Source organism: Ostrea edulis, chromosome 4 (assembly GCF_947568905.1).
Source record: "Ostrea edulis chromosome 4, xbOstEdul1.1, whole genome shotgun sequence".
NCBI classification, from domain to species: Eukaryota; Metazoa; Mollusca; class Bivalvia; order Ostreida; family Ostreidae; genus Ostrea; species Ostrea edulis.
The window spans coordinates 20,006,349-20,032,337 of NC_079167.1; the positions used below are offsets into that span (position 1 = coordinate 20,006,349).

Genomic DNA, 25,989 nt, shown 5'->3' on the forward strand with positions numbered 1-25,989 from the left:
CATGCAATATTTGTTTTATTATACTGAATGTTATGTAAACTGGAAAGCAGAAAAACTTACGTCTGTTGATATTTGATCAATCACTGTCATGCGATATTTCGTATTTAGATGCGGGTACTCGCGTTTATTACAAACGCTCAAACGACGTCGTCTAGCAATCTACGACGAACCGTACGTACATAAATTTGACGCATGTGATAATTTTTTATAATATCACCCGTTGTCAAGTACTGTTACCCGTTGCTAGATACTATCACCCTGAGGTGCGTGTTTTTTGTTCTCAGAGGGTAACAATATGTTTTTTCAAATGCTTCTCGACCAATCAGGTTCGAGTATTTTACATGAAAGTATAATAAAATAAGTTATTACACAGTATGATAATAAGTTATTACACAGTATGATAAGTTATTACACAATATGATGATAAGTTATTACACAGTATGATGATAAGTTATTACACATTATGATAAGTTATTACACAGTATGATAAGAAGTTATTACTCAGTATGATAAGTTATTACACTGTATGATAAGAAGTTATTACACAGTATGATGATGGTAAGTTATTACACAGTATGATAATAAGTTATTACACAGTATGATAATAAGTTATTACACAGTATGATAAGTTGTTACACAGTATGATAAGTTATTACACAATATGATGATAAGTGATTACACAGTATAATGATGATAAGTTATTACACAGTATGATAAGTTATTACACAATATGATGATAAGTTATTACAGTATGATAAGTTATTACACAATATGATGATAAGTTATTACACAGTATAATGATGATAAGTTATTACACAGTATGATAAGTTATTACACAGTATGATAAGTTATTACACATTATGATAATAAGTTATTACACAGTATGATAAGTTATTACACAGTATGATAATAAGTTATTACACAGTATGATAAGTTATTACACAGTATGATTATATAAATATTGCATGTAGTTGAGGGTAACATTGAAAATTTTCACCCTGAGAAAACCATTGTCAACCGAGGCTACGCCTCGGTTGACAATGGTTTCTCGAGGGGTGAAAATTTCAATGTTACCCTCAACTACATGCAATATTTGTTTTATTATACTGAATGTTATGTAAACTGGAAAGCAGAAAAACTTACGTCTGTTGACATTTGATCAATCACTGTCATGCGATATTTCGTATTTCGATGCGGGTACTCGCGTTTATTACAAATGCTCAAACGACGTCGTCTAGCAATCTACGGCGAACCGTACGTGCATAAATTTGACGCATGTGATAATTTTTTATAATATCACCCGTTGTCAAGTACTGTTACCCGTTGCTAGATACTATCACCCTGGAGGGCGTGCTTTCTGTTCTCAGAGGGTAACAATATGTTTTTTCAAATGCTTCTCGACCAATCAGATTCGAGTATTTTACATGAAAGTATAATAAGATAAGTTATTACACAATATGATGATAAGTTATTACACAGTATGATGATAAGTTATTACACATTATGATAAGTTATTACACAGTATGATAAGAAGTTATTACTCAGTATGATAAGTTATTACACAGTATGATAAGAAGTTATTACACAGTATGATGATGATAAGTTATTACACAGTATGATAATAAGTTATTACACATTATGATAATAAGTTATTACACAGTATGATAAGTTATTACACAGTATGATAAGTTATTACACAATATGATGATAAGTTATTACACAGTATGATAAGTTATTACACAGTATGATGATGATAAGTTATTACACAGTATGATAAGAAGTTATTACTCAGTATGATAAGTTATTACACAGTATGATAATAAGTTATTACACAGTATGATAATAAGTATTTTCATAGCATGGTAAGTTATTTCACAGCATTACATTTATATTTAATAAGGAAAAGGAGAGTGGAAGTAAATCATCAACAACAATTCCTTCATTACCTGACTGGTTTAATTGTAACAAATTCTTTATTTTAGGTTTGTAGCGGGTGTGATTCCCAGAGAGAAAGTGCCAGCCTTTGAGCGATTGCTGTGGTTTGCGAACCGTGGAAACACCTTCCTGAAGTATGACGAAATCGATCAACAACTAGAGGATCCGGTTACGGTTAGATTTGTTTGAACAACATTCACGTGGAATTTCACAGATACAATTTGTTTTGTTTCGTGTGATTAATATTGACTCTTTTCTGAACATGGTTTATTTTTTTCCAGGGAGATTCCATATCCAAGTGTGTTTTCCTGATTTTCTTCCAAGGAGAGCAATTGAAAGCCCGTGTCAGGAAGATTTGTGAAGGGTGAGTGACTGGGTTGGTGGGAGGTTAAGGATATCATTTCAGTTGAAGAAGTCATTTAGTTTACAATGAATTTATATGCTATATTGAAAATAAATGGTAATTAATGTTGCAGATTTAAAGCCACCCTTTATCCCTGTCCTGAGACCACCCATGAGAGGACGGAGATGTTGAATGGAGTGTCGACACGTCTGGAAGATCTCAACTTAGTGAGTACAAAAAAAGGATCTGTGTATGTGAACATAGAGTATTCAAGACACTTGATATTTAGAAACATCGAAGACTTTGTATGACTTATCGGCCATTGTTTGTCCTTAGGTTCTGCACCAAACAGAGGACCACAGAAAGAGAGTGCTTATGAGTGCCCAAAAAGAGATACGACCTTGGATTATCAAGGTCAAGAAGATTAAGGCCATCTATCACACCCTTAACATGTGTAATTATGATGTGTCTCACAACAGCCTGATTGCTGAGTGCTGGACACCGGTCAGTGGGCTGGAGGAGATACAGCAGGCACTTAAACATGGCACGGTAAGTTATAGAGGGCTCTTCATCCAGACATGATCATACATGCCAACTTTTAAAAATCCCCATGGGGAATTTTGTGCGCTACGACCTTTTTTTCAAAGCTCAAAATTCACGACATTTTACCATGAAAATAAATATTTGTCTTTTCAAATAAAATATCAATCTAATCATTGTACATGTATCATATATTAACACAACATCAAGTGTGTTTGACCATTAACTTTAACAAACTATAAAAAAAAAAAAAAAAAAAAAAACAACACTTTGAAAGATACACATAAATATTTTATTAAAATCATGTATTATTCAGCAAAAAATTCTCTCCAACAACAAGTCACATACACAGACCTGTGACAGAACTGTCATGCCACAACTGGAGATTTGAAAATTTTCAGCTGGAGTTTTGGTCTGATAACTGGAGATTTTTTATCGACATTTTTTTTTTTACCGTTTTTGTGTGTTCATTGGCTAATGAAATCATGCTACTAGTAGTTTTTTGTGTTACAAGTGTCTGAGTTCATAATCATCAGATCCTTTTTGTGTTGAGAACATTGATAATTCCTTTTTTGTGTTAAGAACATTGCTAATTCTTAAGTCAATACCTTAAAAACCACAATTAAAAGAAAAAAACTTGTTATATTTATATATTTATTACAGAGATAACAAGTTATAACAATTATCACTTTTCAGAAAAGTTGACCAACATATTAGATCTTGGCCTACTAACAAATTTAAGCTCACTTGAGATTTCAGCACTGGTGAGCTAAATAGTATAAAAAACATGTTCTCACATAAAAGAACTACATTGCATATCTGAAAACGTGTTTTTTTTCTTCTTCAGTGAATCGTGTAGTGAACAAATATATGTTACAAGACTTGGCCACGTACTATTTATACATGCATGTGTAAATAAATATTGAGAAAATTCGAACTGTGCACACCCATCGTCGTCTTGCCGTATCCATCTTTGAATATACAGTTCAGTTAGAGATAATCCATTCTAATACAATTGTGTCATTCTGTCCACACATATTACGAACATCTTCAGTGCCCACTTTCTTTTCCCACCTGCTCCTTACCAAGTTTTCAACAGCATCAAAGATCGTCCGACTTCAACTGTCGGTATCACTTCCTAATCACCAGAGCGTGTGCCAAAAACAATCTTTTTAATCATCCACTAATTGTTTTATTATCACTAATTGCTGTGTAATCATAAATAAACTCCTCAAATGGCTTCAGTAATTACTGTACCCTCGTTAATTGACGTTTACCTGTGCAGTCACTGTGACAGAAAAATAGACGACTTTCGATTGTCTCGGGGTTTTTCCTTATCAATATCGAAAAATGGCGCTTAGAAAATTTGTGTTGTTGAAAATTTGAAATTTGAAAGATTTTACATTTTAACGGAAGGAACGGAAGGGGGGCTCAAATTCGGGAGATTTTGTCTTCCGACGGAAGAATCACAGGTCTGCATACATATTATCAAATAATACTTAAAGTTGCATCCTTTTACACCATATAAACATTGGCTGGTCTATATGTCAAAATTTAAATTAAAGCACATGCATTTAGGTACGACTACAAAGGCGATCTTGCTTGTCTGTAAACATGGGCTTGCAAAGTCTGTGTAACAATCTGCAATGCACCCAGAAAAGGAGTGATCTTCCCTGCTATGAAGTTTGCGAACAAAACCTTTGCACCCATGACATCTGAATTAATTACCAGGGAAAAAAACACATCAAAATATACGTTTTTACTCGTAAATCAAGGTTACTTGCTAATATAAAATTCAGTACAGACTTGTGCGAATTACGCATCACAAAGTCTATTGAATACTACACTATATAGACTATATAATACATCGCTATAGATTTGGATAGCCCAGATATTATTATAGTTGGAAAAAAATATTTGACGTACCTTATTGCATATTTTGGAAGCTGTCACTGAGAGGCAAAAATCGGGAATGTCCGATTGTTATGTGGTGACACTATCATCGTTGTCATTCACGTTTGTGTAAAGGATCTGTCAATTTGAAATCCGTCTTCCCGATTAATTACTATCAAAACATGCTTCGCACTGTCCAATAAGCACCCCGATACAGGCAAACCAGGTAAATTAAACCACCCTGATACCATGCGACACTGGTAAACAGTAATGGCTGACTATTGTCCCGATTTCTGATTGGCCAGTTCAGAAATGATGCGGGATTTCAAATTCCGGTTGGAAATGGGGGTTTGTTGTCGTAAAATAGGAGATATTGTTAGAAAATCGGGATTTCGGGGTATTTTTGCAATCCCGATCGGGATTTGCCTTTTCAGTTGCTTCAAATCGGGAGAATCCCGCACAAATCGGGAAAGTTGGCATGTATGCATGATAAGTTACAAAGAGCTCTTAAATGTCATAGGAAACATTTTTCAACATTACAGTTTTCTATGAAAAATATTAAGATTGGTATGTGTTAAATGTAAAATTTATCTGTCACAAACAAGTAAATGTTCGGAATAATGATAATAATAATCAGGATTCTGAATTTGCTCTTCGATGAAGTGTTACGGAAAATTGGGTTCCTTAGTTATGTTTAGATATACTGTTAGCCTTTCAGTGAAATGAGATTTTCAAACTTCATTTTGACATTTGTAGGCACTAAGTTATGTTTAGTTACACTGTTTGACCTGAATTTGATATTTGTAGGAGCTGAGTGGTAGTACGGTTCCCAGCATCCTCCACCGCATGCAGACAAAAGAGACCCCACCCACATACTTCAAAACAAACAAGTTTACACACGTCTTCCAGGCAATCATTGATGCTTATGGCATAGCGTGTTACCAAGAAGTCAACCCAGGTAAGTAGGATTATTGTGTAAGGTAAATACAATTTTACCAGCTACATATATATAGAAACACCAAGTAAATAAAGTCACACCAGGTAAATCCATTTTTATAGATGTAGGGTTTTTACAGCCCCTTAATGGACTAATCTGATTAAAATTAGATCCTATGTGTAGTGATCTACGTGAGTGGATCTTAGGATCTTGTTAAAGAACAAATGTATGATATAAAGTATTATGTAATCTGTATGAATGTTCTTACAGCCCCTTATGCTATCATCTCCTTTCCATTCCTGTTTGCTGTGATGTTTGGTGACTTTGGACACGGATTTATCATGTTCCTGGCTGGACTTTGGATGGTCCTCACGGAGAAGAAGCTGCTGGCAAAGAAATCCGACAATGAGGTAAGCACAGACAGCTGACCATGATATTTAGGTGTATTTGTGATCAAATTGTTTTAGAGGATGTGTCAAGTTAGGCGTATATGTAAATCATTTTGATAGGTTAATATTCTGGGATAACTTTGATGATTGGGTAGGATGTAAGGGTGGTTGAGCTAGAGTGAAGCCTAATTTTGAAATATTCAAACAAATGCATGCATTTACATGGAGGTTTTCAGAGTGATCAGCATTACCAACAAAGTTTTACTACTTAACAGTTCCTTAAAAATGCAACATTAAACAATTAAACATTCTTTTTGAAGATTTTATTGATGTGTAAACTCTGAACATTTTGCTCACAAACTGAATAAAATTGCGAAGCACTTTTATGTTAAGTTTGTGAGTAAAATGTCCAGAGTTTACACATTGATAAAATCTTTAAAAAGAATGTTTGATTCTTTTAATTCCAATTTGTTCACTGTATTAGCAATTTCAAAAATCTGAATAGTTTACCCACTGAATCTCCATACATTATGTTGTCCATTTCCATGTGCTTATGAATACATTTCTTTTTTAGATTTAGTGATATGTAAATTCTCGTTCAGATTTATTTTTGTCCAGTGAAAACAACTATAATAATTATATGTCAATGAATACATTTGATTTTGACTGGACTGTTAAATTAGTGTGTTAACAGACCTCAATGGTGAAAATACTTGCCACAGATCTACATGTACAGGGACTATTTAATTAGTTGCCTCTTTCTGCAAAAAATTTATGACATTGGCTCTTGTGTCTATCTAACACAAAACGTTTTAGGTTTAAAAGACCTCCGACTTTTGCTGAATTATTACTGTAGATCCTTGCTAGAATACAATGATGTATTCATTCCCCAGACATACTTTCTCAAATCCTTATTTATTGATATTTAAGAATGTATTCACCAGAACTTCATTTTTTCAAATGACTAGTCTCGCTAAATTATGTGTATGTGTTATTTCAGATAGCGAACATGTTCATCGGCAGTTAATATATTATAACCTTGTATGTGTTATTTCAGATAGTGAACATGTTCATCGGCAGTTAATATATTATAACCTTGTATGTGTTATTTCAGATAGTGAACATGTTCATCGGCAGTTAATATATTATAACCCTGTATGTGTTATTTCAGATAGTGAACATGTTCATCGGCGGTTAATATATTATGACCCTGTATGTGTTATTTCAGATAGTGAACATGTTCATCGGCGGTTAATATATTATGACCCTGTATGTGTTATTTCAGATAGTGAACATGTTCATCGGCAGTTAATATATTATAACCCTGTATGTGTTATTTCAGATAGCAGACATGTTTATAGACAGTTAATATATTATAACCTTGTATGTGTTATTTCAGATAGCGAACATGTTTATAGGCAGTCGATATATTATAACCCTGTATATGTTATTTCAGATAGCGAACATGTTCATCGGCGGTCGATATATTATAACCATGATGGGACTCTTCTCTATATACACTGGACTGATCTACAATGACATTTTCTCTAAATCTGTCAACATCTTCCAGTCATCTTGGCATCCAAACTATGAGTAAGTTAACATATCTGCAGCTACAAGGTTGGGGAGGTATACTGGAATGAGGACGCTCTACTGGAATCAGTCTGTCTAGCTGTCTGTAGACAGAATGAATTTCCAGACTCTGATTCTATTTCCACCTGGAATCAAGTGACTTCACATATGGATTTCTCAAGAAAAAAAGGCTATGTCCTATTACTTTAGGGGTCAAAAGGTCAAACTCTTAAGGTCTTATCATAAGAATGTGGTTTCCTAATTTGTTGAATTCATTTTACACTCAAAGTCATGAAAATTTACTCACTAGTTTCTAAATTGAATGTTGAAGTGCTCACAGGACTCAGGCATACAAATATAGATTTTTGACTCATTTTGAATACCGTTAAACCAAGAATGGTGAGGATTCACACACAGACTCCCATCAGATGAGCAATGTATGATTAATTTTGGGGTCAAAATATCAGTTTAAACTTATAGCAAGTTAGGAACTGGACAATAGAAATGATTTTCAAATGCTAATGAAATTCCAAATGCATCACATGCAGACTCCTTATGTTCTATTGAGTTTCGGGATCAACCGGGCGATTCATGAGGTCCTGACATGATGTGGGGATCAATCAGGCAATTCATGAGGTCCTGACATGTGGGGATCAATCAGGCAATTCATGAGGTTCTGACATGATGTGGGGATCAATGGGGCGATTCATGAGGTCCTGACATGATGTGGGGATCAACCAAGTGATTCATGAGGTCCTGACATAATGCAGGGATCAATCAGGCAGTTTATGAGATCCTGACATGATGTGGGGATCAATGGGGCAATTCATGAGGTCCTGACATGATGTGGGGATCAACCAAGGGATTCATGAGGTCCTGACATAATGCGGGGATCAATCAGGCGATTCATGAGGTCCTGACATGATGCGGGGATCAACCAAGCGATTCATGAGGTCCTGACATAATGCGGTGATCAATCAGGCGATTCATGAGGTCCTGACATGATATGGGGATCAATCAGGCAATTCATGAGGTCCTGACATGATTTTAGGACTCCCTCACTGTATGTCAAGAGTTGTGAAACTTGGAAGAGTCCAGGTGTAGGAATATTACTTTGAGATCGGCAATCCTTAATGTTTTGAAGATATTCATGTTTGAGTTTGCCTAGTGGATGACATTAATCCTATTTTGTAGTTAATAATAATGGATTTAGTATTGTGAATGACTTGATAAGATCGATGTCGCTGAATGATATAAATGTACATGTACAGCTGTTTATGATGATATTTGTGTATTAACTGTAAAGAACTGTGAATGTTGGTATTGTTTCACCACCTACCTTAAGGTCAATTTTTAAAAGTTATCATTTTCAAATGATTTTTTTATTTCAATATAGATATTTATATGAATTTTCATAAAAATTGATTTATTTGAAAAAACAAAGAGAGATAATTCTATAATTTGGGGTTAAAATCGCATATTTCACTGTGGGTTTCAATGGAAAACGGAAAATATTTTTAAAACATCTCCCCCCCCCCAAAACACAAATTCCTTTTTGCAGGTATTATAAATTGCCATTCAGCAGATTGACAAATTAAATGGTTATTTATCGATATTAATAAGCATTTTAAAATATATGACATTTCAAGGAACATCTTTTTCTAACCCCTAATCAAAAGGAGTTGAACTTAAGGGCAATTAATCAATTAACATTGGTATTAAAGTTAATAATCAATTACTAATGGATTCTATTTTGCATTTGAAAAACTATCATTAACAAAATTGCAAATTTTTTAAAAATATACAAGTCGAAAATGTAGGCGGCAATCTAGAGTTAGCTTGCATAGTTCTTAAGTCCAGTACTTGACCGCTGGTCAGTAAGATGAGTCATAGTCAGTTTTTATGCCTGTTTTACAGTTTTAAAACCCTGCAGAAGGAGGGATATTCTAGTCGGGTTCTGAACCCCCAGGAGCACTTTGACAACACCACCGGTCCATATCCTTTTGGAATTGATCCTGTAAGTTTAGAACTCCTTTTACATGTATATGTATGTTTAAAACAATACATGTTATTTAGCCAAGTGTGTGTCACAGAGCACTTAGCATTATATAAAAATTTACTGGATCTGGTCAGGGTTAAAATTTTGAAGAAGCATCAAACTTAAATACTGTATATACTTGCATACAAGTCAATTTTGGGAGTATATTTTTGACTCTGAAGTCTAACTTGTACACGCATACTACAACCAGAATTTTTTTCCTGCCACTCAACTTGCAAATTGTTGACATTTGAGGCATTTTTAATGCGTTAATGTCAGTAAATCACCGTGAGCGAATGTTTAAATATCAAAATAACAACCCCGAGTTCTTATCACTATAAGTGAAAATATCTTTATTCATTGTTTTTATGTGTCAATTAAAGTTAACATAAGCTGTTGTGATGGAAACATTTTACTAAGAATGAGCCCGATTAGCCTGGTAGCATATGGAGCCAGTGCACGAGAGATTCACTACATACACGTGTATTAACATCGGTAGACTAAGTGTGAATGTGTTTTCTTTCATTTACCTGTAATAATCATTTTTTTAGATAGGGGCGTGTGTAAATAAACAAACAAACACAGACTGCAGTATGGTCCTTGTCAAATAAGGGGCACCCTCAGTGAGATGGATTCCCGTTATATAGTATAATTAAGCAAGATTAATTAATTATACATTTATTTGACCATTCTTTACCAGAGTGTGAGCACTCCCAAATATTAAATAGCCTGGGCAGTGAGCTTCTTGTAACTAAATTTCTATTTCAGATATCCAATGTTAGGTAACTCCTTACTTGCATTATAATCTGATAAAAGTATAGAAAGTGTATTTATTTCCATTTATTAGATTTAAAACTGATAAACTGTCAAATAAAAATGTAGGTCATCATGCTTTTTAAGATGCAATACATACATAATAAAACAGAAGCGTATATCAACATCAGAAAATTGAAATTTTCCTTAAACAGTGCTATCAAAATTTCACAAAAACTGGTTAGAAAGCTGAAATAGCATGAAATTTTCTTTACAAACATATACAAAATACATGTTAAGAATAAAGGAAATCTATCGCGTAATGGGCTTGATAAAGAAATCAATGAAAACAGGGTTATTTCTCTTGGATTCAATATTTTTAAAACATATCCTTTATTATTCATATATTACTAAGGCTTTTGAAGTATTTCATATTTAACAAGTTTTTTTACAACAACTATCGGAAAGGACTCCAAAAACTATATGTTACTATCATACATAAATCTAAATAAATCATTGATTTTGCAAAATCTTATGACGTCACATGAGGGTGGAATTACTTTAAAGGGACTGATTCACGATTTTACCCAAAATTTTGTTTTTCACATTTAATGATCAAAATCTACTGACTAATGTGTTTGAAAGATTTCAATTGAAAATCATCACAGAAGCACATTTTAGAGAGTTTATTATTTGTTTTGTAAACAAAGATTGCGGTATGCTATTGTTTACGAAATTTTCAAAAGAAATGGATATCGATCTAAGTTTATTATATCTTTCACATTTCAAGCATTTTAGGGGTAAAATGTGTCAACTAAAAGTTAAAATTTGTGATTATGGAAAATTAAGATGAATTATATTACAAAATCAATGTTTCACTTGTTTGTTTGTTTACATTAAAAGACTCGAGTCTTTGTTTACATAACACAGATTTAAGGCTAAAATATTGCTTTCATACTTGCATTCAGAAGGTCAAAATTTTGGCTGTCAACATTAAATGAGTTATATTTTTAATGTTTAACATCAAAAATGAAAAATATTTTCATCAAAAATCGTGAACCAGTCCCTTTAATGGGGTAAAAAATAAACAAAAAAAACCTCTTTAAAATTATTTCCTTCTTCATTAAGTGCACATGGAGTTATCGGTAATAAAGATGAACAGATACGGGCAGGCTAATGACTCAGGAATCCCTAAGTGACCCTTGTTCAGAAAATATATACATCAAAGTAAAATAACGCTTGTTAGAAAATAAGAGTTGACAGAAAATCTGATAAAGAATTCAGTACGACTTATAAGAGGGTCAGTGTAAAATTCATTAAAAAAAATTCTCTGAAAAACGGGTCCCTGACTTCCATAAGGGTCCTGTAAATGACAATAAAGTTGCTTGTGTCAAATGTAAGAATTCATCATTAGAAAAACATACGAAGTCGAAGTGATGGAGTCAAGCTACAGTAAATGTCTATCGTATTAACATGGAGTGGTGTAGGCCATCTAGTCTTTTAATATATTAATCATGTTTTTTTTAAATATTTCTAGATCTGGCAAGCGAGTTTGAACAAGATTACCTTCAACAACTCTCTCAAGATGAAGCTTTCTGTCATTTTCGGAGTTTCCCAGATGTTGCTTGGTGTACTACTGAGTTTTGTGAATCATGCGTAAGTTTTCAGATTTGTCATCCTCTTGAAAGTGTTTCTTTTGTGTCCTTCTGTAATTCTTGTAGAAAGGGATTTATCTTACTGCTTGTGAAAACTAGGGTCACTTAGGGATTCCTGAGTCATTAGCCTGCCCATATCTGTCCATCTATCTATCCATCTATCTGTCCATCTGTCAACTATTACTCTGTCATTAACCTGCCCGTATCTGTCCATCTATCTCACTATTACTCTGTCATTAACCTGCCCGTATCTGTCCATCTATCTCACTATTACTCTCTCATTAACCTGCCCGTATCTGTCCATCTGTCACACTATTACTCTCTCATTAGCCTGCCCATATCTGTCCATCTATCTCACTATTACTCTCTCATTAGCCTGTCCGTATCTGTCCATCTATCACACTATTACTCTCTCATTACCTGCCCATATCTGTCCATCTATCACACTATTACTCTCTCATTAGCCTGCCCGTATCTGTCCATCTATCACACTATTACTCTGTCATTAGCCTGCCCGTATCTGTCCATCTATCTCACTATTACTCTCTCATTAACCTGCCCGTATCTGTCCATCTGTCACACTATTACTCTCTCATTAGCCTGCCCGTATCTGTCCATCTATCACACTATTACTCTCTCATTAGCCTGCCCATATCTGTCCATCTATCACACTATTACTCTCTCATTAGCCTGTCCGTATCTGTCCATCTGTCACACTATTACTCTCTCATCAGCCTGCCCGTATCTGTCCATCTGTCACACTATTACTCTCTCATTAGCCTGCCCATATCTGTCCATCTGTCACACTATTACTCTCTCATTAACCTGCCCGTATCTGTCCAATTATCACACTATTACTCTCTCATTAGCCTGTCCGTATCTGTCCATCTATCACACTATTACTCTCTCATTAGCCTGCCCATATCTGTCCATCTGTCACACTATTACTCTCTCATTAGCCTGCCCGTATCTGTCCATCTATCACACTATTACTCTCTCATCAGCCTGCCCGTATCTGTCCATCTGTCACACTATTACTCTCTCATTAGCCTGCCCATATCTGTCCATCTGTCACACTATTACTCTCTCATTACCTGCCCATATCTGTCCATCTATCACACTATTACTCTCTCATTAGCCTGCCCATATCTGTCCATCTGTCACACTATTACTCTCTCATTAGCCTGCCCATATCTGTCCATCTATCTCACTATTACTCTCTCATTAGCCTGTCCGTATCTGTCCATCTATCTCACTATTACTCTCTCATTACCTGCCCATATCTGTCCATCTATCACACTATTACTCTCTCATTAGCCTGCCCGTATCTGTCCATCTATCTCACTATTACTCTCTCATTAACCTGCCCGTATCTGTCCATTTGTCACACTATTATTCTCTCATTAACCTGCCCGTATCTGTCCATTTGTCACACTGTGGAAAATGTATGAGTTATGACTCTGGTATCATAGCTACTTAATACTGTTTAAGTGGTATTTTTAGCGAGACACTTTTTCCATGAATTATGGGTAAATATGTTTAGCAAGAGCTACTTTTAGCGACTTTATCATTCCAAAACAGATAGCTGCTACCTCCGATATGGAATAAATATTAGCTATAGTCAATTTTAGCAATCTTTGCTTTGTCGCTGATAATGCCAAAATTAAATCCTCTTTAAAAATCTGCAGGAAAAGCAAGGCTGTTAAAATCTGCAGGAAAAGCAAGGCTGTTAAAATCTGCAGGAAAAGCAAGGCTGTTAACCCTTATACCTCAGAAGGTGTTTTCTGTAGACACCTATACCATTTTTCATGCCATTTAAAAGATGCTTTTTGCATTGATTTACATGTACGCTATACTTAAATGTTTTGTTAGATATTGCTTCTCTTTTATTTGCAAAGAAATAAGCTCCCTTAGGCTTCAGTGAAAAGAATCGGCAATATTTTGATAAGAATTGAACAAGTTTAGATATCTCTCATTTTGTCACTTTCTCTCAATGAAATTCTCCAGAGAATTGCTGATTCGGCAATATTTTGATAAGAATTGAACAAGTTTAGATATCTCTCATTTAATCACTTTCTCCAGAGAATTGCTGATTCGAGTGTTACCTGAGTTGACAAGTTTTTAGACGACAAAAAATATGTGGCTCTTCTTACAGCCAGTGTGACGTGTTCATTCTACAGGTATTTCCGTCGCCCCCTGAACATCTTCTGTGAGTTCATTCCCCAGTTGATCTTTCTCGTGTGTCTGTTTGGTTACCTGGTGGCTGTTGTTGTCTACAAGTGGATTGCCTTCAATGCTGATTGTACACAGTATGCTCCTCAGCTGATTATCCGTAAGTTACAGCATTAAATTATCCATCATCTGATTATCCGTAAGTTACATCATCATATTATCCATCACCTGATTATCCATTAATTACAATATTAAATTATCCACCACCTGATTATCCATAATTTACAACAAATTATCCATCACCTGATTATCCATAAGTTACATCATCTAATTATCCATTATCTGATTATCCATAAGTTACAACATTAGATTATCCATCGCCTGATTATCCGTAATTTACATTAAATTATCCACCACCTGATTATCCATAATTTACAACAAATTATCCATCACCTGATTATCCGTAAGTTTCATTATAAAATTATCTATCACCTGATTATTCGTAAGTTACATCATTAAATTATCCATCACCTGATTATCCATAAGTTACATCATCAAATTATCCATCACCTGATTATCCCTAAGTTACATCATCAAATTATATGTCACCTGATTATCTGTAAGTTACATCATCAAATTATCCACCACCTGATTATCCCTAAGTTACATCATCAAATTATCCACCACCTGATTATCCGTAAGTTACATCATCAAATTATCCATCACCTGATTATCCGTAAGTTACATCATCAAATTATTCACCACCTGATTATCCATAGATTATATCAAATTATAGCTGATAATCTATACATTACTTTAAGTTATCCTTCAGCTAATTTTCTGTAAGTTACAATATTGAATTGTTCCTCTGACAGTTATTGTTGATGAAAACAACTTGCATGTTTAACATTAATTGATGGTGAATCAGTACCAAAGACACCAAATTCAGTAACTTTCCACAACCCCACTGTTTGACTTGATAGTTTGTATTGACCCTCTGTTTTGTTAGTAACTTTTCACAACCCCACTGTTTGACTTGATAGTTTGTATTGACCCTCTGTTTTGTTAGTAACTTTCCACAACCCCACTGTTTGACTTGATAGTTTGTATTGACCCTCTGTTTTGTTAGTAACTTTCCACGACCCCACTGTTTGACTTGATAGTTTGTATTGACCCTCTATTTTGTTAGTAACTTTTCACAACCCCACTGTTTGACTTGATAGTTTGTATTGACCCTCTATTTTGTTAGTAACTTTCCACAACCCCACTGTTTGACTTGATAGTTTGTATTGACCCTCTGTTTTGTTAGTAACTTTTCACAACCCCACTGTTTGACTTGATAGTTTGTATTGACCCTCTGTTTTGTTAGTAACTTTCCACAACCCCACTGTTTGACTTGATAGTTTGTATTGACCCTCTGTTTTGTTAGTAACTTTCCACAACCCCACTGTTTGACTTGTTAGTTTACCATTGACCCTCTGTTTTGTTAGTAACTTTTCACAACCCCACTGTTTGACTTGATAGTTTGTATTGACCCTCTATTTTGTTAGTAACTTTCCACAACCCCACTGTTTGACTTGATAGTTTGTATTGACCCTCTGTTTTGTTAGTAACTTTTCACAACCCCACTGTTTGACTTGATAGTTTGTATTGACCCTCTGTTTTGTTAGTAACTTTCCACAACCCCACTGTTTGACTTGATAGTTTGTATTGACCCTCTGTTTTGTTAGTAACTTTCCACAACCCCACTGTTTGACTTGTTAGTTTACCATTGACCCTCTGTTTTGTTAGTAACTTTCCACAACCCCACTGTTTGACTTGATAGTTTGTATTGACCCTCTGTTTTGTTAGTAACTTTCCACAACCCCACTGTTTGACTCGTTAGTTTACCATTGACCCCACTGTTTGACTTGTCAGTTTACTATGGCCCCTCTGTTTTGTAGAGTTTATCAACATGTTTCTGCTATCCTACACACCTCGTGACAGACCAGCTAATTTCACTGGTGATCTTTACGCCTGCTCTCGCATTGAACCGACGTCCATCAATGCTACATCCCAGACCGTGTTCTACGAGTACCAGGTATAATTACTCATCACTAATTCATGAAACCTGTAAATCAGAGATTTAGAAGCAATGGCATTTATCTTAATGGATGGTAATACAAATTTTTTTATGCCCCTGCCACAAAGTGGTCGTGGTGTATAGTTATACCCTTGTTTGTCCTTCCATCTTTCCGTCCTTTTGCAACACCCAGTTTTCCAGACTTTTTTTCTAAACTCCTTGAGATATTGAATTGATTTTTTGTATGCAGATGTATATTGATGAGTTACAGATTGTGTTTGAGTTTTGTTGCGATTCGTTGATTTTTTATGGAATTGTGCCCCTTTAACTTAGAAAAATTACTGTTACAACCAGACTCTTTTTCTAAATGCCTTGAGATATTGAACTGAAATTTTGGATACAGATTTATATTGATGAGTTACAAATCGAGTGTGGGTTTTGTTCCAGTTTGTTGATTTTTGATGGAGTTCTGCCCCTTTAGCTTAGAAAAATTACTGCTGCGATCAGTTTTCTGGACTTTTTTTTTCTAAATGCCTTGAGATATTGAACTGATTTTTTGTATGCAGATGTATATTGATAAGTTACAGATCAAGTTTGAGTTTTGTTCCTGTCCGTTGATTTTGATGGAGTTGTGCCCCTCTAACTTAGAAAAATGAATGTATTTATTTTATGGCTGTTAAAACATATAAAGGATTGTTATTGAGTTCTTCATTGTACTAAATGTATGTAACATACAATCTGAATGCCACATTCAATGCTATATATCGATGGATTTCCTACATTTGACTTTATTGTAGGCGGGGTCATTCATGTCGTGCAGACACATCTAGTTTTGTGTTGTTTTAAGTTTGGTGTGGAGACACTGTGCCTGTTTTTGTTTTTTTTAATGAACTTAAAACTAATACCAAGAATTTGTTATTTCTGTCAAGTCATTTAATAAGAACTGTACATTTCTGTTAAAGTCATGCAATTACAGTTGAACTTCGGTGTCTAGAACACTGATATCTCGAATACCATGGATATGTCGAAGTGATTTAGAAATCCCAACCACTTATTCTTTAAATATTTAACCCTTGATATATCGAATCCTTGGATATCTCAAAGTTTTTTCTCGGTCCCATCGAGTTCGAGATAATGAGGTTTGACTGTACATTTATAGTACATAACATTTCTGAAGTCATTGTGTGTTTTCTTTGTAGCAACCCATTCAGATAGGCATGGTGCTGGCAGCGTTATTGATGATCCCTGTAATGTTGCTGGTGAAACCCCTCATCCTAAAAGCCAGACATAGTTCAAGGGTCAAGGTCAGTGTCACCATAGTAACAAGGAACACTGAGTCAGATAAGCTCCCTGCATCAGTAGTCAGAACATAAAACTTGGACCAAAAACAGAAGATTTTTAAATTAATACTACAAGATGAAGGTCTATGGCAGGGCACGTAGCAATGGAGAGAGCCCACCACCACCACCACCCTCCCATCCCCCCCCCCCCCCCCCCCTGTGTTTTGACAATGTACTTAATCTGTTACTTTTATGTACAACTAATTACTGTGTTTTTGAACATACAAATTGCTATTTATTGGCTTGTAGCCCACTCCCCCCTCTGTATAGTAGTAGTAAATAGTAGTGGAAATATTGTTGAACCAATGAATTGAACCTGTGCACTGAAGGAAGGATCACCCTTGCCCTCCCCCATCCCTTCCCATGATTTAGGATATTAAAGTTTGTGCAGAAGAACTTCTTTAAGTTATTTTAAAAAAAATTTTGCTTGTTGAGAATTTTTAAGATATTTGTGGAGTCAGCTTCTTCTCCGGCCCCCACCCCCACCCCACTTTAAAAGATGATGCTACGTGTCTGCTACTTACATGATATATGTAATTATTGTCCATTACATGAATGATGTTCATTTTCAAACATGGTACACGGCATGTGTAATATGCATGATAACATGGTCAGTGCATGTAAATGTGTTGCGTGATGATGAAGTACATAGATGGAAAGAGCCATCGAAGTTAGGCTTGATGTAATGCCTTCTTTATAGTAAAATACACACCTGTGTGGAAGTTAGGCTGGATGTAGTGCCTTCTCTATAGTAAAATACACACCTCTAGTGGAAACGTCAGGTAAGAATGACCCATTAAAATTCAGATGTTATCTGTGTGTTTGTGAAAAGCAGAATAACTATGTAAGTGATCCATTCATTTATGTTTGATCATGTGATTATGTCTGATGTTGATCGTATGACTTTGTACAGGCTGATGCAAAAGTAAGTATAGCTGGCATACTGCTAGTAATTACTCTGCATTTGTCTCTTTGTTTTTTATGGCTAGGGGGGCATCAATTGTCATTACAACAATTAACACTAATTTTATTTATGTAAATGATATTTTTATTATATCATTTTAGTATAAAACTGTTTTAGGAATGTAAATAAAAAGCAATAAATAAGCTTGCTCTTATTAACACAGCATGCATTGCAATCAGCAGTGTGATATCTTATAGATATACATAGGCAGTAAAATGCAATCAGCAGTGTGATATCTTATAGATATACATAGGCAGTAAAATGAGAGGGGGGATCCAGTATGTCTAACTCTTGACTCAAACCTTTAGTGATAGTGAATTTTTTTTTTAAATCAATAAATTTGGTACATTTACCTTATAGCTTTGCTTTATGAATCAGTCCAATGTACATGTATCATTGTATTTGTTGCTTTGTTCAGAATTGATTGAGAATTATTCCTGTCTCACATTTTACACATCCCTCTCCCCTCTTGGCTAGAATTGAAAAATAAAAATCCAGCTCTGAAATATTTGGTGTTATTTGTAACTAGATGAAATATGTTGAGTCACTGAACCTTAGCATATCACCCCCAAATTGTATAATGCTTTATGAACATCACTGAATGACCCACCCACAATGTATAATGCTTTATGACCATTACTGAGTGACCTGTCTATAAATAGAGGTGATGACATTAACATACTATGCATCTTTCTATGGGGCCTGTATCTCCCTTTAGGGCCTGTATCTATGGGGGTTGTATTTCAATGGGACTTGTATCTCTCTATGGGGCTTGTATCTCTTTATGGGGTGTGTATCTATCTCTGAGGCTTGTATCTCTCTATGGGGCCTGTTTCTCTCTATGGGGCTTGTATCTCTCTATGGGACGTGTATTTCTCTATGGAACCTGCATTTCTCTATGGAACCTTGATTTCTCTATGGGGCCTCTATCTATGGGACTCGTTTCTTTCACTGAGGCCTTAATCTCTTAGTGTGATTCTATATGGGGTCTGCTTTCCTTTATGAGGTTTTCTGTTTATGTGGGGCTTGTATCTTTCTTGTGGGCCCTATATCTCTTTATGGGATCTATATCTCTTTATGGGGCCTGCATCTCTTTTTGGGATCTATATCTCTCTATGGTGCCTGCATCTCTTTATGGGATTTATATCTTTTTATGGGGCCTGTATCTCTTTATAGGATCTATATCTCTTTATGGGCCATTTCTCTTTATTGGGCCTGTATTTCTTTATGGGATCTATATCTCTATTTGGGACCTGTGTCACTTTCTATAAGTCTCTGTGGAGCCATTGCTCTTTCTTAATGTCTACATTTTTATCTTTGTTGAAGTAAGGGAGAGCTCCTGCTCTAATCCAGGCGTAGGCTATAGAGTCCATTCCTCATTGAATACAACCTCTACCTGGACTACATCTGGGTCCATTCCTCATTAAATGCAACCTCTGCCCTGACTATTTCTCAGTCCACTCCTCATTAAATGCAACCTCTAACTGGACTATTTCTCAGTCCATTCCTTATTAAATGCAACCTCTACCTGGACTATTTCTCAGTCCATTCCTCATTAAATGCAACCTCTATCTGGACTATTTCTCAGTCCATTCCTCATTAAATGCAACCTCTACCTGGACTATTTCTCAGTCCACTCCTCATTAAATGCAACCTCTAACTGGACTATTTCTCAGTCCATTCCTCATTAAATGCAACCTCTACCCAGACTATTTCTCAGTCCATTTCTCATTAAATGCTCTAACTGGACTATTTCTCAGTCCATTCCTCATGAAATGCAACCTCTAACTGGACTATTTCTCAGTCCATTCCTCATGAAATGCAACCTCTAACTGGACTATTTCTCAGTCCATTCCTCATTAAATGCAACCTCTACCTGGACTATTTCTCAGTCCATTCCTCATTAAATGCAACCTTTACCCGGACTTTTTCTCAGTCCATCCCTCACTAAATTTATAAGTCGCACCAGAACTTGCATGGTTCATGTGACAAGTGACAAATACGATCATGTTTCATGTGAGCTACATTCTCTGGACAAGGTTCCAGGGCAGTGTTATTGGTACAGAACATGTAGGCCACTACATTGATACACCTTTTATGGGTGATACATACTCCAGCATGCTAGAGGTTCTCGGCGAGATACAGTTGACTTGGTGCCACTCCGAGGTATATAAGTCCGGGACGTTAACCAAGGCTTTAACTTCTTGTAGTAGGGTGATACATATAGGTATATATGCATATTATGCTTTGGATGCTACAGGCCACATAGTATTACATTTTACAGAGACGAGGCCAGTATTAAAGTTTTTGGATTATGTTTGTGCACGAAAAAACTCCTAACAAACAGTGACTTAACTGGGATCCTGTATTCACAACCTGTATTTTTTTTTTCAGATGCCTAACCCAAACGCTTTTATCTTGTGTATCTAGTTATAGGAAATTGGTAGTCAAGTTTAGTGATTCAATCTTTAAATTGTGTTTAGGAAGAAGAAAAACCCAGTAGGAGTAGATATCCTCCCTAAAACTACACATTGTGTTCCAATGAGTGTAAATGTTGTATACAGGAAAAATTTTACCCTTGCTATATTTTTGCCTAACTCTTATCATTCATAGGCAAATTCAAAATTTAGTGAATTCTAATTACCAACTACTCTAACATAGTTAAAAAAAAAATGTTTTTGGGGCAAATTTTAAATCGTGGTAGAAAGGCGTTAAAAATTTTCATTGCATCAGGGCAAAATAAGCTGGGGTAGAAGTTTCACTGTATGCAGTGGTACATATCAAAAAACGTACAGCCACATATGATTATGTATATAACCTGGATAATTCCATGTTTAGACACAGCTAGTGATCAGCCAGTGTCATTAAGGGAAAATGATTTGTTTTATAATTAAGAGAACATAATTTTTATAATCATTATAATTAATACATAAAGATTTAGCATGCACAATAGAGAGATCAAAACTTCAATATCATTACTCTGAATCTTTTTATTTATGAGCTCCTTCCTGTTCAGACTTTTTTTTTTCTTGTCCTGGTAGATAGTAATCTCAATGAAATATGTCGAGGCTGGATATTTGTACTGGATGCCTCTTCATATAGCATCAATCCAAATATCGAGCCTCGACGAATCTCACTGAGATTATCTGGCTGGCATCACAAAGTTAGTGAAAACAGTTTTTTCTATAGCACCTAGTTTAGTTGCATGAGACACCTTGTATTCTTTGTGCCCTCAGCCTTGAGATTGAAGATTGGAGATATATTGTTTTTGGTCTTTTTGTCTTTTTTTATGCCTACCACTTTAACCTTGGTCATAACTTTTCACAGTATTCAAAGCACATGGCAGAATATGATAACATTTATTGAGGTGAAAGGTCACTTTCGTTGCTATCTGACTATAAAAGGTCAAGGTTATTCCCCAAGGTCATATTTGTCACAATTGAATGTGGCTATACTCAGGCTCTGTGTCATTTAGATTTTTAAAAAATCAGTTTTTGGTGTTTTCTGTACTATGAAATGGACAATATTATTTTGATTTATGGAGATGTGTGTGAACATTTTGAACTGTATTGGAATGAAAGTTGATAGAGATGTGGTTGTGGAATACTCTGTGCTATAGATGAAATAGATTTTTGTCATATTCTTCACTATACAATGGATTTTCTCATTTAAAATTTGATAATATACAAACGGATTGTGAATGCAGTTTGCATTACATTGTAAGTCAGATTTGTTTGAAATTTGTCAAAACTGCATGTTTTTTGGTAAGGAGGAGGGTATTTGAATTTGGATTAGTATCTCCTGTTTCTTTTCAGATGAAGTTTTGATCTCTTTCTGCATATATGTATATAAAACATTGCATAAGAGAAATACCTAATCTCTATACAATGTATACTCTGATTTATAAAAGTCATCGTAATTAGAAAAGCATCCTATGTCTATACTAGCTGGTATCTAGATCTTTTTAAAATGTGTCATTGTACTACATGTATTGTAAAAATTTTGTTTGTTTAATGCATTGCAAAAGTCAGAAATTTTATAAGCACCTGTACATGGAAGTCATTCAAGTTTCTTTATTTTGTCTTCTTTTCTTCAGAGGCGAGATAGGTTGTATGCGACGTCACAGCGAACTCTGATCCACAATGAGGAACAACCAGAGCAGGTAGGCACGGCAACTGGATACCATGGAAACCATTTTGAAATTGTCACTAACACACATTGCAAATATTGAATTGTGATTAAATCTTCAATGCTTTCAGTACATGTACATGAAATATACAGAAGGGTGTGGTCAATGGTTTATGTTTAGTCTAATTAAAACTAACCTAATATAGCCTATTAATTTCATTGATTGTCTCAGAATTTTCAGTCTGCAAAATGAGTGCATTTGAAAATTGAACTATTACCAAAAGGAAATTATTTGAAATTCTACAATCAAATATTTTAGATTTAATGGAATTCTAACTATATTTAACTAATCATTTGAATTTGTTGGAGTTGAATTCTGTGGGTTGTTAAGATCTTACTGTTCCTTTGGGATGTAATCTGAAACATAATGAAATCTTGTATTTCATAGCTAGAGGTTTAAAATTTCAGGATATAATTACTCGCAAAATCAGTGGAAATTCAACCTCCATGAAATACACTGGTGATAATTCATGACATACATTGGAAATGATTCACAAAATACACCGGTAATAATTTACAAAATACACCGGTAATAATTCACAAAATACACCGGTAATAATTTACAAAATACACTGGAAATAATTCACAAAAAACATTGGAAATAATTCACAAAATACTCTGGTAATAATTCACAAAATACACCGGAAATAATTCATAAAATACACTGGAAATAATTCACAAAAAACATTGGAAATAATTCACAAAATACTCTGGTAATAATTCACAAAATACACCGGAAATAATTCATAAAATACACTGGAAATGATTCATAAAATACACTGGAAATGATTCACAAAATACACTGGAAATAATTCATGATATACACTGGAAATAATTCACAAAATACACTGGAAATGATTCACAAAATACACTGGAAATAATTCACAAAATACATTGGTAATGATTCACAAAATACATCGGTACAGTTAATAATTCACAAAATACACCGGTAATAATTCATAAAATATATTGAAAATAATTCACAAAATGCATTGGTAATAATTCATAAAATACACCAGTAATAATTCACAAAATATATTGGTAATAATTCATAAGATACACCAGTAATAAGTCACAAAATATATTGGTAATAATTCACAAAATGCAGGTAGGGGGTGTTGTTGTTGTTGAGGAACATTCTTTTTACTTTTAAGTTGGTCCTAGTTGGTCTGAGGTTGTCTTAAATTGTGTAAATATGACATCATTGCATGGCAAATTGCATGTGGATCTCATTACGGAATTGTTCCCTTTCAATATCACTGGACCTGTAAACAAAAATCTTTGATGTTTCACAGCGGCATGTTGCTTTTCTCAGACATTTAGTTTGGCTACTCATTAATGATTATTTCAGTTCTATCATTGTTATTACTGCACAATTATATGTTGTATGACAAGTTCTGGCCAGCACTCAGGAAACTTGGCATGCATGTTTCAAAATACCTGTGGTCAGAGCTTTAGGGGGCCCACCAGCCTGTTTTCTGAGTCACACAGTGGATTACGGTCTATTGAAAAATGCGCAAATATATCAATTTTTTTATTACGAAGAAAATTCTTTATTCATAATTGAATTAACTCAGAGAAAAACTGTCTTTGAACCTAAATTTTCTTAATTAATGAATGTTGTAATTATATCTTAATATCTAAAAAGGTTTTAAAGACAAGATTATTTCAAAATTAGAAATGCTTATTTTATGGTTTCATCATTATTTACTGAATAATAATTTTCTTTCTTTTTTTTCTCAGTCCATTAAATGTAGTGGTCCGAACCCAGTTGCAAGAAGGTTACTTAACTTTAACTACTAGTTAACTTGTCATAAACTCTTTACATTTATTTAGTGATAACTAGACGTTAACTGTCAGTTAAATTTAACTAACATTTGTGCCCAGGAAATCTTATGTTTGTTTTTTTTTATTTATTTATTTATGTACTATTGTTTTGTATGTGCCCTTGAAATGAGTGAAATTAACATAGGTGTTTAATGGTGTGATTGGAATAATCATAAATTTAATATTATATATACAGTATTACCTTTGTTATATTGAATAAAAAAAGGAATGTCAAAATAACTTCATTATCAGAACTGTATGTATATAAAAGTATGCATTGCATTGCCTTTAGTTGAAATGATATTCATTTTTAATCTTGTGGCATATTGACGTATTGAAGATGTTGCTTGTTTAATTAATTACATAGACAGGGGGCAAAAGACTTGTGAATTTAAAAATCACTCTAAATTTCCCAATTTAAATCATCGAAGTACATACACATGTAGATACTTTTTACTTTGGAAAATTGCAGAAGTCAACGCTCTTAGGTTTTTCTTGGGCATACAGACATGTGAACTTCAAAATTTCTGAAAATGTCTTTGAAATTGAAAAATTGTTGAAACTCTCTTTTGACCACTTCAATATGCTCTCACCTTCAGTCCAGTCTTTGTATGAAGTTGGCATAACCACAGGTCTTTACACATGAACTATAGTCCTGTTTAATTTTGATATGATGTTGAATTAACTTCTTAATGTTCAACATCCTTTCACTCCAGTATAAGCTTTTATTCCTTATAACAATGCTTGTAATAGGCAAGTTTAACTGTAGTCAGAATTCAGACATTGGTGGGTCCCCCACTTTTAATAATACTCCCAGTACTTTAAGCTTCTGTCTCATTTTTTTGCCTTTTCGCCTCTAGTCAGATGACACTAAAGGGGTTAAGGGGGCCAGACCTGAGGCCCATCTGTCTGACATAGAACTCGGGGTAAGTTGTCGGGCATGTAGCAGATTTATCTACCATAGCTTCGTCCAGAATGTCAAGTTGCAAGGTCAGAGAAGATTGGAATTGCTATGATGAATGTTATAAGGTTTTGGGTTTTGCCGTGCATATTTGAAATTTTTTTTATTTATTTATTTTATTGATTAATTATTTTGGGGAAGATGTACACAACAGTCAGTGTGCAGTGAACTAAATGTAACGGTGTACATTTCAACTTTATGTAACCCTTCTAAACCATTTCTATTACTTTCAATTTGTTCATGCATGGATGTATATATATATTCTATATTAATATTTATTCGTTTTTTGCAACTTGACTTCTTTGTAATCCACATTACTACTGGAGTTAGTACCCAAGAAAATCCTCTCATTGAATGGGAGTTCTACATATAATCAGTGTATTGATTAGTCTGTAATCAGAACATACATACTGCTTGTTT

The 25,989-nt window shown here is 34.5% G+C and overlaps 1 protein-coding gene across 13 annotated transcripts in view; it reads left to right on the forward strand.

The window, feature by feature from the left end:
* LOC125668151 (V-type proton ATPase 116 kDa subunit a 1-like) overlaps positions 1-25,989 on the forward strand; it is a 43,071-nt gene that overhangs the window by 11,315 nt on the left and 5,767 nt on the right. For 4 of the 13 annotated variants that reach the window (XM_048901962.2, XM_048901964.2, XM_048901963.2 and 1 more), the window contains exons 6-20: positions 1,983-2,109; positions 2,217-2,299; positions 2,412-2,505; positions 2,615-2,827; positions 5,519-5,669; positions 5,919-6,058; positions 7,494-7,630; positions 9,527-9,626; positions 11,938-12,056; positions 14,236-14,387; positions 16,171-16,307; positions 17,489-17,593; positions 18,543-18,554; positions 22,690-22,755; positions 25,469-25,534. In XM_048901962.2, coding sequence (XP_048757919.1) covers positions 1,983-2,109; positions 2,217-2,299; positions 2,412-2,505; positions 2,615-2,827; positions 5,519-5,669; positions 5,919-6,058; positions 7,494-7,630; positions 9,527-9,626; positions 11,938-12,056; positions 14,236-14,387; positions 16,171-16,307; positions 17,489-17,593; positions 18,543-18,554; positions 22,690-22,755; positions 25,469-25,534 — 1,702 coding nt within the window. The remainder of the gene's footprint in view (positions 1-1,982; positions 2,110-2,216; positions 2,300-2,411; positions 2,506-2,614; positions 2,828-5,518; positions 5,670-5,918; positions 6,059-7,493; positions 7,631-9,526; positions 9,627-11,937; positions 12,057-14,235; positions 14,388-16,170; positions 16,308-17,488; positions 17,594-18,542; positions 18,555-22,689; positions 22,756-25,468; positions 25,535-25,989) is intronic. The other 9 variants (XM_056161282.1, XM_056161283.1, XM_056161284.1 and 6 more) reach the window with 3 other exon arrangements.